A 14,345-nucleotide genomic window follows, 5' to 3' on the forward strand; every position below is an offset into this window, starting at 1 on the left:
AAACCCCAAAGATATAGAAACTCAAAAGTTTTATTCTAATGTTAAAAGAACACTTTCCTCCACTCCCTTAAATCAGTCCACCCGTGACTTGTGTTCATCAATGTAATTTTAGGGTCCCTAAAGAAAAGATGTATGGTTACATCACATGTTGTAAAGTGCAAGATAGGTATCCAGTTGGTAAATTAAAATATCAACTTGGTATGCTTCAAGTGCAAGGAAATGGACAAAAGCTCTGTTTTCCTAAAGAGTTTTACATCTTAAATATATAGGTAAAAGCTTGAACGTGAAGAAGCAGAGATGCCTTAACTATTAATACTATTTGATATGTCCAAGTTGTTGACAAAATTCAACAGTAAGAAACTAGAATGTAGGAAATGTTAATCAAATTTATTGTTAGTCGTTATATACAGATTTTACCCATGATACACAATGCTAAACAGTTAGAACAAGCAAATAATTTGTATGATGAAGGAGAAATGTGAGGCGCCGAGTAATGACCTCTTCAATCCACGCAATCTCACCGTATAGTATTTTCATCGAAGGATTTTGATGTAACAGATTTCAGCAGCATTACATTAATCCTTCTTGCAGCAGGGTCTCACACAACACTTTGTACCCTTTACGTATAAATGTACTATGTTGTCCTTGATATGTCTTTGGGCCAAGTCAGTTCTTGAAGTTGACCATGCACCAAATATTGTTTCAGTCTCTTGGGAAGAAAAACCATTGTTGCTAAGATCCAGTAATCGCAATGTCTTTGCCATCCCAATTGCAGTTGAAAGTGATAAAATAAACTGGCAATCAAAAGATGTGGATTTTCTTTCACATGAACTTGCACAACTATCATCGATCCCGGATGCTGGAGCTTCTCTAATGGGCTCTTCACTATCAGCAACTTCAAGCTGATCGTATTCAGTGTTTGTCTCCTCTAAATTCTGTTGAGCGAGATCAAACTCCTTGCTTGAACATGTTAGGCCATGAGGCTTAGATATATCATGACACGGTTGTACAAGTTCTTTATTTTCTTTATCTATTATGTTACATTGTAGTGGATGTTTATCAAGATCAATGTTATCAGCGAGATTGAGTTCTTCAAGACAGTGGTTACCTGATTGATAGAAAACTCAATATTAATAACAAAAAGTTGGCCATTTTGGGCCTCTTATAAAAACTTAGCTTTAATGTTACAACCTGCTATAGCTTGAATGATTTGAGCAACTCCGGTTAGGCCAAGTTGACACTTGTTGAGAAGCAAGAATTTGATGCCGCATAGAGGGTTAGCAATTAGTGATGATACTGCATGACAACCCTGTTGTCAAGGCGAATAATCAGGACTTTGAATGGCAAATGCATCAGTCAGGATAAAAATTAAAATTTTAGTAAAAGGAATGCAACTGAACAAAAACCACGCACAGGTTCCATGACAGAATATAATCAAAACTAAGTTTGACAATTGACGTATTAATCATATTTGCTTCAGTGTTCAGAAGATAGTGTTCCCTCTTAGCCGGTCTAAATTGTCTGTTACGTATCTAATTAAGAACACAGCCCAAATTATCAGTTGGATGGACTTGTGTAATCTCAATGCAGTCTTGCTCACAACTGCTAACCACACCACACTTCCTACGTACTACATTTCCCTAACTTAACTTTTTTTATTTTCTTAATGTTTAAAAATAGAGACAAAAGCTCATAGTACAAGAGGGTTATACAATGATCAAAGAAAGAGAGTCATGGAACCTAAACCCTAAACCCTAAACTTAACTATTCAAACTTCCTTATTAGAGTTCGTGGTTTGTTTGCTTTTTTTGTTTTCTTTTTTTATTATCAAAAGAGCTGGGGGTTTTGTGCCCTCCTCGTTAATTATAGGTGAAAGTGTACTTGGTGGATAATCCAACAAATAACTTGATAAGAAGTTAAAATGGCCTAGTTAAAGAAAAAAGGGTATACAAGTTTCTTAATGATAACTAATATAAAATTACTAAACGGCCATGGGCAAGATGAGATGAGTAGAGAATTAGATAATTTTGACAAACCTCTTGCATGATGGCATTCCCAGAAAGGTTCAGCTCATGAACACGCTGTATAATAGAAATGCAACCACCAAATTTGACAAGGTACTTGGATGTCAGTCCACAATAAGCTAAGTCAAGTTTCACGAGCTCTTCACTTCCACTAAATGATTCAGTTATCCCTAATGCAGCATCCTGCAAAGTTTTGTAATGTCTCATGACCAACTGGAAGAATGACGCTTGCTACCACACAGAATGGTACATAACAAAAGGAGGAAAATAATAATAAAGGAATGCGTTGGAGAATTCACCCACATCTCCAATGCCAGTGCCCCCAAGCATTAATCCAGACAAACCCAAGGATTTAACAAGTTGGAGAAGGCCTTCCATAACAGGCTTGCTCAACTTCAAACCAGATAGACCAAGACTATTGAACCTACAAAAAGATTCGATCGTTCATTTAAATTTAATCCAGGAGTTTTAAACGCTACAACTCTGCAAAGAAAATCAGAACTATAACTCTGTTCATTCAACCTATTCAGTACTGTGAGCTTAACAAATAAACTACTGAGGGCATTTCCTGAGATTGAGTTGTTGTATCCTGTTAAAGAATGATTGAAAAACTTTAGTCACTAAACACAAAGAGGAAGACAACAGAATTGCCATTGTTTTGTTAATTCATGCAAAAAAAAGCGACCTATATAGAGTTTTTCCAGTGATGCTCCAACTTCCAGTGCATCAGCAACCTTTTGAATTGTTCTAGATGTGATGGAACATCGTTCAATATTCAAGCACCAAAGACCTGGAGAAATAAAATAATCAAGCTATATCTGAAAAATAAATTGAAGTGAAAGGATATTGAACCTCAACGCCTATTATTAGAATTCGGATTAATATAGTTGAGATCAAGATGCATCAATGACTTTGAAATACTTCGAGAAAAATAGAATAAAGAAATTTGTTGAGACACACCACTCAAATTTCATATAGGGCTCAAATGGCATGAACTAATAATAAAATCACTTTCTAAATCCGCAATGCATGTACCTTTACAATTTTTTAAGATAGTTGACAGGTATGACCCGCAAGCATCAGTAAGGCGATTTCCAGATATGTTAAGCACTTCCAATCGAGCGAACAGAATAGGGCATTCACAAATCTGAATATTTAGTGGGCATTAGTAAAAAAAAAGTTAATAATTTTAAAAATAATAAACCCCTTTAATTTCGAAGAATGACAAAAACATAACACAGAGGTACACAAGAACACAGGCCAAGGCAAACGTGGAAGGTGCAAAAAGAATGTGAGAATCAACACTAAAGAGACGCCCAAGAAATGCTAAAAACAAAAACCGAAAAATGAGACATGAAATGAAACACTCTAAACGTCCTTTCAAGGCCCTTATACAAACACAAAATCTCTTTTATTTATTTCAAACTGTAGGACTCCAAATAATAGAAAAAGTACCTAATGAAGCCTAAGCTCTAACAAAGAACTAAAAGAAAATCTTCTTCACATTCAAAATTGTTTCAAATCAAATATAATACAAAGGCCTGAAGCCTCTATTAGTTTATTTGTAAAAAACATCACTCCTTGCTTGTTGCAGTACAATCACTCTCAGTATAGCACGAATAGTCTTGCTGCACTGGATTTATCCAATCCCAAATATTCACTTAGTTACCAAATTTCTTTTTGCAAACAATACAAAATAAGTCTGTAATCCAGTTCAGGTGTTTCTAGAAACAAAAATCTTTCTTCATAAAAGAGTTCTAGTAACCCTCCAAGATGTGAACGCCTTGCATGAAGAGTTGAGGAAAACTTGAATTTAAATGTTTAGAAGGATGTTTAAAACCTGGTATAAAGCAGTTGGACCAAACCGATTGCAGTGTAAATCTAACGTCAAGTCATGTGTCTGGCTGGACTGCTTGAAAACCTGCTGAATTTTCTCCATCGTTCCATTTCCTGCAGCATAGGAGTTAAGAGAAAGCAAACATTACTACTGCACCTAATACTAATAACCTAGTTTCGGTCCTGTTCAGTTCAGGTTTCATTTGTCAAGTTTTCACCTGTAATACTTTCTTCTCAGATATTTCAATGTTTGAATGGAGCTTTTTCTTCAAGTGCCAAAGTAGTAATAATATGAACTGAATAAACTCATATCTTGGAACTTAAAAAAAAAATGCAAGAAAGACTCAACTTCTTTTAAGTATCGTGAAGACCAAGCAATTAGGAAATAATATTTGGTGTTTTCCATTAACCTCCAAATGAACGAAAGCAGAGGTATTTTCATCCCATTGTTAAAACAGCCAGTGACACTAAGTCCCGATAACTAAAATTACAAATCCCTGTTCTCAATTCAATAAAAGGTAAATAAATGTTTGTAGGCACTTGATAACTTGGAATAAAGCTTATAAATGATCTTTCAACAAATATTGAAAATAATCTTAAAATTTTTTTTTATGATCTCGATTAGGGAATGCCACTTTCAATCATAAAGAGGTGAAACTTACCTAAGAAATTGTGAGAAAGGTCTAAAATGGCAAAAGTTTTCTGGGTGTGCAGCGCATTCAACAGTGGGCTGATAGATAAGTCTTGCAGATCACAATCAGAGACTGCAATCTCGTCATCTGAAGCCTAGAATACACAAAATAAATGCCAATCAAATCATTATAATCCATCTTGAAGACAGACACTGCAGCAAGAGTTTGTCCCATTCAGAATGAAGGTAGAATTAGATCAGCACCAATGACATACCTCCAGATTGTACAGTTTCTTCACCAGCTTCATGTTAGGTGTCTCAGATAACTCCTTGCAGTAGTCAATATAGAGTTTTATCAAGGGTTTTGAAACCCATCCTGTCAAGGTATAAAACGATATCTTCTATTAGTATGGCTCTATCAGCAAATAACCATTGCGAACAACACATCCTGTCAAGGTGTAAATAGTTATTAGTTATTGATATTATTATTTGCTTGACAACTGACATTCAGAATTAACCGTCTGGTGGCACTTTATAAGTACAGTGATCCAATGACAGCACTCATAAACCATAATATTAACATGCTTAAAAGATACTTCCGATCTCTATACTCTTTTTAAAGTAAAATTTTAATTCATAAATTATAGTTTGCAACAATTTAGTCGTCTATATATAGTATAATTTATAACTATTTGTTAGATGATATGATATCAAATTTGCCTCCATCTAATTAGCTTATGCTTTTTGGTTAATTGGTGACTTAAAATGGTATCAAACCAAGTGATCAGAAGATCACGAGTTCAAACCATGCAATGTTATTTTATCTCATTAATATTGATTTCCACTTGTTGGGTTGTTTGGTCATCTTCATGTTTCTAGCCCATAAGTGAGGGGGAGTGTTAGATAATATGATATTAAATTTTCCTTCACCCATCAACTTAAGCTTTTAGGTCAATTGGTGATTTAAGACTATTTAATTTCTACTACGAGAAGTCCCATTGAAGTTAAGTGTCAATTTTGATTATGTAAGTTATTTATTAGTATTAGTAAAGAGGCTCGTTTCCATTTCAAAAAAATTGATTATGTAAGACTTAGTTTTTGTAGTTAATAAACACATTTGTTTTCTAATCAATTTATCAATCTAATATCTAAAGAGTTTCATTAAATCTTAAAAAGACTTTTCATTGTAGGGAATTTTATATACCCAAAATATGACATCATGAAAATAAATTTATAATAAAACATACCATTGATGACAGCTTCAAACAAAAGATTTCTCCCATGGTCAAAGGTTTTTGAAAATTCAAGGGTCTCCAGCGTTCTCCCATCATGACTTATATGTTGAATCACAGGTAACAGACCTAACAAGGTGTAAAAGAAAATTATTAGGAATTGTTTTGCCCAACTTATCAAACATGCTGCTGAATATCAAAATTTTAAATTTGAGATTCTAAACAACAAAACTGATTATGCTAACAATAGATCGAATATAGTATTTTGATTTTCATTGATATTTCTTCACATTGATACTTTACTCAACTAAAAGCTCAAATCAACATCCATGAGATGTTTCTCTAATCAACTTCCAACCTCCAACCTCTACATCAAGTGGTGGACGTGGTTTTATATCATCCACACTTTGGAGATAGAGCAAAGCCCAAGTGTACGAACTTTCTCAAGTCTTGCAAAATATTTGGCTTGAGGAAATATGGGGATTGTATAGATGCTGAGGATTCACTGAGAAGGGTTAGGTTCGGTTAGGCTCAAAGGTACACATGGAGCCTTTTCTTGTAATTGTGTACATAGCCAGCCTTTTGTTCTTGGCTCCTTTGTTGGTACAAGCATTCTTTCATTTTCTCAATAAAAGTTGCGTTTTTTATCAAACTAACTTTTTTGAAAGAAATGGAGGAAAATTTGACGAGAGCAAATAATAAATAAAGGTATTATCTAATCAAATAAAAGAATATAGAAGGACACTAAAAAAATAAGCCCACCAAAAGTCAATTATCCCCTTGGAAAAACTTTGTTCTACTTGAGGAATTTTTTTTATCACTTTTTTCCTCCCGGAAGTTCCAAAGTATAGGATTTTTTATTTTCTTCAATAGGTGGACCAAGTGCTTAATCCACCTACAACAAGAATGACATCTAAAAGATTGGCCGATAACTCTATTATCATCACCAGTGTTAGAAATTTTTGGTATGCTATTCCCCAACTTAAGGTAAATTCAGAAGTAGACTCACAACTGATAGCACCACAAGAAGAACCAGGGCTCGGCTTCTAACTCTCCTCATTTATGCAACATCCCGTTTATAATCTTTTAACCAAACTCATAAGAACACTTTGAGATTTAGTTTTGTGAAGTATAACAATGTCTGAATTAATTGGAAAGAACAAATCACTAACTGTGCTCATTTTATCCATACACCCAAGGTTCTTCAACATTCTAGAGAAAAACCTTCATCAATTATAAAAAATATCCTCAATTTCAATCAAAGCATCCTTGCAGTACTTAATAGACCACACTGACTAGCTGCTCTCCCCTCCAACATTCCGTAGCTTGGAAGGAGAGGCACTTTCTAAGAAAACAATGCTAAAGCAAAGCCTACCTCAGAATTCATTTACACTAGCCTATTCCTACAAGATGCCCATGACTACCCAAGAGGTAACCTGGGAAAAACTAGCAGTAGAAGATTTGAAACCAACGTAGCCTCAAATGGAGAAATTTCAATTTACAGAGCATTCCTACAACAGAATTCATTTACATTCCGTAGCTTGGAAGGAGAGGCACTTTCTAAGAAAACAATGCCAAAGAAAAGCCTACCTCAGAATTCATTTACACTAGCCCATTCCTACAAGGTGCCCATGACTGTCTACTCAAGAGGTAACCTGGGAAAAACTAGCGGTAGAAGATTTGAAACTGACGTAGCCTCAAATGGAGAAATTTCAATTTACAGAGCATTCAAACGTTTTTTAAGATGCAATGTCATAGATTAATATCTAGCCCCATGCTTTTAGTTATTTCATTTGTTTGGCTAGGCCATCCACCTTATGTACCCATAATTATTTAAGGTATTTGTGCAGATAAGTTAAAAGTATCTAGTAAATACCCTCCGATCTCTTTTCAAGGGGAAGTTGTAGATAGTACATGCATGCTAGTTCTTCCTTTGCAGATTCAATGCTTAGCATGTTGCTAAATAAGGCAACACCTACTTGTATTAGCTCATTATCAATTTTGAATGTAACACATTCCTGCAATCAGATTATTCTTAGAAGTTAGGTCAGAAGCTTATGACAATAGTCAAAAGTAACCAATAAACTTAAATTTTAAAATAATTTTGGCACGAGTGCACAAAATCAACACAAGAAATATTTCAAGGTAACATTTCAAATAACACTCACACCCTGCTCAGAAGGCTTCGACTTGGTGGCCTTATATCTATGCAACAGATTTTCGGAGATGTCAACTTCAAATTTTGAGCCACTAGCAGCAGAATCAGAAGGAAATATTTCATCAGCATTTGGAGTTCCAAAAGTTTTATCATTTTGAGTCCTGATCATTCGACTCTTATATTTATAAGAACCAGTGCTTTCTTCAATATCTTCGCAAGACCTGCTTGCATGTTTGCTGGTTGTTGTTGAACCCTCCTACCAAACCAATATTAAACAACAAAGGTTATCGAAACACAAAAAACAATATTTCTCCAAGAACCAAATCAAGATATACCTTAACTTCAGCTGCAAGATTTCCTGAGTATTGTTTATTCTTGTCTGAAATCAAGGAACAACAACAAACAGTCAATGGTTGTGAAATTCTACAGCTTAAACAAGTTATGGAGTAAAAACTAACTGTCATCAGAAGTTGCAGAATTCTCTCCCCGGCATAAATGAGGCCTTGTTTTTGAGAAATCCATCATTTCATCCTCGTCTTCATCATCATCAGAAAGAACCACACGAGTGCGTTTACGACCAATGGTTGTCTGTTGGCTACCAGCTGACTTAGACAAACTTTTAGGTGAAAATTCAGATGGGTTAGAAGAAGCATTGCATTTTTCCATGTCAAATGATTTGATTGTAGGCGACCTTTCATGCCGCTTGAAGGATGAAATAAAAGTAACTGCGTCATTTGGCTCTTCTAAATCAGCTAAAGATTTTGAAGAATTAAAATTGCTTTTACAAGATTTTCTAGTTTCTGACAAGGAGCACTCATCAGATGAACTGTCTGATAGAGCATCGTTTGCTTCTGTATCAGTTTCAGAGCAACAATCCTCTGCCCTTGTATCATTACCACTTTTAGTTTTCTCCTTCAATTGGTCAATTTGACACTGTAACCGCCTACAAAATAGAAATTTTCATTAAATATGTCATTTTCAGCCTTTATTTTATGGGATGCCATAACACTAACAAGTTGAACAAATCATAATGAAAGTAAAAGCAAATACCGAGCCCAAAAGTGTCCAAAATTATTTTCTAATCAATAAGTCTTATGATAAATGTAAACTAATTATGTACTCACTTCAAATATAGTAATTACCTAGCTTCTTCTGCATTATCAAATCGTATCATGTGGCTATAATGCATATTCTCTAGTGCTGAAAGCTGGACAGAAGGAAGTTTAGCCTCAACAGCAATCCTACAATATAAGGAACCAAATAAGCATCAGACTATCCCTCATTTCCAAGGACCTGAAATATGCTGTTGATGTTTATCAGAGCGCATGAATCATTAAATTTGTGGGAAAAAACTTTTGTTCTATCCATCTTTTGATGCAAGTGCAAGTTTAATGGTAGTAGACAACGAAGCATTCCATCCTTATTTTCAAATTCCTCAAAGAAGTATCATTGTGGTAATTTTATTATCAAAATGTTTAAATTAAAAACCTGTGAAAGGATAGAAAAAAGAAAGGGGAAAAAAACACAAAACATTTACAAGAGTTTAGGACCTCTCTTTGTAAGTAACTTTAAAAAATAGACTAACAAAAACTTTTAAACTTCAGAAGTAAAGCTAACTGTATTTCAGAAGGAACTGAAAAGACTTTTCCATGCAATACAGTGCAAACCAAAGACATCAAAACAAAGCTAATAAATAATTTATCATTATGCATTATTTATGAATTGACTACAGTATTAGTAAATTGGAGTTCACATGCTCCCACAAAAGCACAGATAATAATTCTGGGAACTATTGCTTTCCGATTGAAAGAACTATTTTATCAATGTTTAAGCTTTGTACTTTGAACTCAAAAATCACACTTATATTTCACAAAAAGCTTCATGAATATGAAGTTCCCAGTTTAGGTAATGTAATGGTCGACCGGTGCAAATCTCTACAGAGAAAGAGTGCATTAAACCCTCACATGCTCTTCAACGTACAACAATTTGAAAAGAAAAATGGAAATCCCAAATAATGCAGTCAAGTACCTGTAACTCTCCTCAAATGCATCTAGTGCTTCTGTCCACTTACCATCACAGTCGTAAACATCACCAATATTAATCTTGGCTAGTGCTTGTCCCTAATATAATGGATTGCAGGAGCATATCAAAACAAATCAGAATTGCATTATCACCACGTATGAAAATTTTCAACTCGTTGAATCAGAGTTCTGGCATAGGAAAATAATTAGATTTTAAATATGATGTTATATATGTAAAGAATATATAAAGTTTGTTTTTTATTAAAAGGGATCAAGACCTTTTACTGATAAAATGAAAAGGGAATGATGCTCAAAATACGATGAAACAAAATAAAGCAATTACAACCAATACAACCAACAATAGCACTTAAAAAGAAATAAAAACAAATCAACAAAGCAGAGAGTCCATAAATTAGACGACCAGCAAAGAGAGGGAGTGAAACTGTTAAAAAATCAAAACTACAACTTCAACTATCCGGATGCAAAGCCATTCTTAAACCCAAACAACAACTTAGAGAAATCTCCAGAAATTTCAGGATGGAATCTAAATTTTCATATAGCTGGATGATCAAAACATTTGCATCCCTGAATGCAACTTTTGATCCTTCAGAAAAACCAACCTTGAGAATTACATACGCTAGATAAGTTTGTTTTCAAAGTTCTTCAAAATATTATCTTAGAGTTTAAGAGGTTTCTTTCAATATTACATATAAAACATATGGAACAAATATTACCTCTAAATTACCAATAGACTTGTATACTTCCCAGCTCTTCACATACCATTTAATGGATTTTGTGAATTTTCTTAGTTTATGATACGATTCCCCAATAGCCAGATAAGAATCACTCAGCTTTTCCTTGTCGCAAAGTTCACTTGCTACTCTTTTTTTCCTTTTCGCAAATTCAAGATGCTAAAACACAATAGAAAGTATTAATAAACAACAGTGATAAGAAAGGAAACATGTTTATACAACAACTATTACATATAATCTTAAACTTATATCCACAAGAAACATCCTAAATTCAACAAAAACTCATATAGAGAGGATTCTTTTTAAAAGAAGTTTAGAATCACTTTTGGTCCCTGAACTCTTATTAAAGTAACAATTTTATTCTTTGAACATTGGTTTATAACAATTTAGTACTAGACTTTTGATTTGTAACAATTTACCTCCTGAACTTTAATATATTACAATTTGGCCTTTGGTACTTTCCTTAACATAAAAAATTCATTAAAATTTGATATAAAAATATTGAGTCTCTAATTAGTTTATCGACTTATTTATGTAATTAAATCTTAACACTAATTTTCACAATAGAGATGAAATTGTTACAAAATTTTAGTACAAGAACTAAATTGATACATAGTAAAGTTCAAGGACCAAATTATTAAACAATTGAAAGTATATAATCTACATCATTAAAAACCAAAGTTTAGGAACTAAACTATTACTTTTATGAAAGTCTAGAGACTAACAGTTCAAAAAAAATATATATTATTATTATATTTTTGTATAAGAAATGGATATATTCAAGAGAACAGCTTAAGGACAAGGGACGAGAGGGCCCTCCCCAATAAAACAAACTAAAAAATAAGGGCCTTCCAATTCTTATAATTTTTTTAAAAAACTTTTGAGCTTTCTTTTTTAACTCTGGAAAGTTAAAAAAGTTATAAGAAAAGAAAAATGCTTCATAGGCAAAAAGACTTGTAGTCAAACCTGGAATTGATACAGACTTTAAAATGCAAACATGGAATTAACCACTGTCATGCGCTATACCCAAGTTTGGAACTACAGTCAAACCTAAAGACATTTCGTAAGTTTAGTTTGGTTCAAGTTTATGAAAAACAAACGCAGTGTGGGCTGTGTAAAGCATGTGTACTACCTCCGGTAAGAGTAGAGGATTTTGTACTATTCTACATATAGAATGAACTACACACTTTAGCATTTTAAGAGTTTTTTTATAGACATATCTGGAACTTCTAGGAGAAAAGAGAACAACACTCCTTATATGTGAGTAGAAAATGCATATCTTGATGAGCATGAAACTTCAGAAGGAAAGATAATTTGTTCCTTGTTAGAAAGAAACTTGTTTTAAAAATGTACACTGACCTAGGCTGCTGCAAGGAAGTTACTTTCTCATTGAAATTTCAGTGCAAGTTAATATAACATTAGAAATTTATTGCTTTCACCTGCATCCATGCAAAAATCGTACTTGATTTTTCAATTAAGCGATCAAGAGAAGCATTTTGCTGAAGTAGACATTTGCGCTCACGTGGTGTGCCTCTAGCAGTGACCATTTCTCTCATTAGCTTCTTAAGATTTTGCTCTTCTTTTCTTAGTTCAACCATCACTTGCATAGCTTCTTTAACAGTATTGATATTCTGATCAATTTGCCTTGCCAAAGCATCCTCATCTTCCATTGATTTTGCTAGATGAAGAGCCTTTCGATAGCAATGAATTGCTTCATCATACTTTTGAACCCTGTAATGCAGTTCACCAAGGTTAATGTATCCTTTAGCCTCTCCTTGGCAATGCCCAATATTCTTACAGATTATAATATCCTTCTCAACATGCTTCTTAGCCTGATCCCACATTCTTAGCTCCATATATACACTTCCGAGGTTGTGATGGAGCCTGCTACGACCATCATCATCCTGATCCACCTCTTCTTCCTCACAAATCTCTAGTCCTTCTGTTAAGATATTTTTGGCCTCTTCCAAATTATCAAGATCCATTTCAAGCATTCCCAAATTATTATGAGCATCAACATATTCCTTGAGGAATGAACATCCAATTTTTGGTGGGTGATCTTTCAGAAACTTTGCAAGTTCCATGGCAGCTCTGAAATACTTTTTGGCATTTCTTACTGAAAGATGGTCATCATCAGATTTCAAAAAAAGCTCATGGTAAGTACGACCCAGTTGAGTGTTAGCCCTTTGCTGTTCCACGAGGTCATTAGCATTTTTGGCTAACTCTAAATGTTTCTTCTGCAATTAAATATAAAAAACCAAAATAAACAAAAATAAAATTTGAAAATAAAACGTGAACACAAGTTTCTCCTTCCCAACATGATATGTTATTGAGATTAATAAAAGCACCTGATTTGGTTTGTATTCCATGAGAACATAAAATAAGAAGTAGAAGAAGAAATTCAGAGTAGAGGAGACGTAAAGGACAGGCTACTGACAGAACACTGGAAAATAAAAGCACACAAATGGGAGTTCTAAATCACTTAACTTGAACATGAGTCGACTCAGCCCAGTACTGCTACCAAAATACTACGAAATGAAACTTTCAATAGCTCTAGAGAAAAACACAAACAACGAACTATGACAGTGTTGTTAATGTCAAGTTTATTCTAACAATCAAGTTAGTTTGATCCTAAACTATCCCTTTCAAGTCTATGGGGGAAGAAATGCCTGCAAGCAATAGAACTAGTAAATCATATCCACATCCCACAACTTTATTTGCATATTATTAACTTGCCATCGGGAACTACAAAATATTGCTTTATCCCCCGGCTTAGCTCCAGTACGTCAACAGCAATCTAAAAAACGATGGTCATTCTGACATCATTTCAACATAAGAGTTCATATGTTTCCATAAAAAATCCATTTTAAAATCGTATTTTTCTCAGACCATACCTAATTTCCAATTCCATGCATTCTTAAGCACGTACGCAAATCCAAGACCAAAACCTCACCTGATAAATTAGAGCATCTTTAAAGTGTTCAAGCCTAAGATAGACCTCGCCCAGAGACTGGCACGTCGCCAGCATATGCTTCTGAGGTAAGTACTTAACCGACACATCGTAATCAATCCGAAACCACTTAAGGGCTTTTACGTATTCTCCTCTGTTCTTCAAGATATTGCCGATTACATTAGCCCATTTGGCTTCCTCGTGCCGGTTCCCCTCGGCCTTAGCATTACGATATGATCGTTTCGCGGCGTCAAATTGTACGCCGTCTCGAGTCATTCCGGTGAGCGCACCCAGTTCCAATGAAGGTCGGTGATTGTACTTGTTGGTCAGTATTGTAATGGAAACAGCGGCCGGTGAAAGGCTGAAAGCTGCAGAGGATTTTGAGGATTCCCTCTTTGAGCTGTGAGTGAAAGAGATGACCTTCCCGCCAAATTATTCTCTTTCTTTTTTTTTTTACAATTTTAGTAAAAAAATCAATTATTTCATAAACAGTTTTATTATTTTGAAAAATTAAAAAAAAAACAATTCATTATACCAATTGTTTTCATACGGCTAATATGACAAGTAATTTAGTGATATCAGATGCTACACATAGTTATTTATATGTAAGTAGTATTTTTTTGCAATTTATAAATACATTGACATGAATTCTATTATTTTTTTTCTACCTCTAATAAGTTTTACTATCCACACAAATTAAATTGCTAAATTTGATCTATTACCAAGAAAAATAAAAATTCA

The 14,345-nt window shown here is 34.1% G+C and overlaps 1 protein-coding gene across 1 annotated transcript; it reads right to left on the bottom strand.

Moving 5' to 3' along the window:
* Positions 1-277: 277 nt before the first annotated feature.
* LOC101207276 (protein TONSOKU) lies at positions 278-14,051 on the bottom strand. The gene is made up of 20 exons (XM_011659464.2): positions 13,608-14,051; positions 12,094-12,891; positions 10,637-10,813; positions 9,910-10,001; positions 9,024-9,122; positions 8,340-8,824; positions 8,217-8,260; positions 7,892-8,137; positions 7,600-7,741; positions 5,739-5,852; positions 4,767-4,867; positions 4,523-4,646; positions 3,865-3,974; positions 3,060-3,171; positions 2,710-2,814; positions 2,547-2,613; positions 2,328-2,448; positions 2,037-2,207; positions 1,192-1,309; positions 278-1,108 (listed from the first exon to the last, which is right to left on the bottom strand). The coding sequence occupies exons 1-20, from the start codon at positions 13,878-13,880 to the stop codon at positions 576-578; spliced, it is 4,032 nt and encodes a 1,343-aa protein (XP_011657766.1). The 5' UTR covers positions 13,881-14,051; the 3' UTR covers positions 278-575.
* Positions 14,052-14,345: the final 294 nt, after the last annotated feature.

This window comes from Cucumis sativus, chromosome 6 (genome assembly GCF_000004075.3).
Source record: "Cucumis sativus cultivar 9930 chromosome 6, Cucumber_9930_V3, whole genome shotgun sequence".
Taxonomy (NCBI): Eukaryota; Viridiplantae; Streptophyta; class Magnoliopsida; order Cucurbitales; family Cucurbitaceae; genus Cucumis; species Cucumis sativus.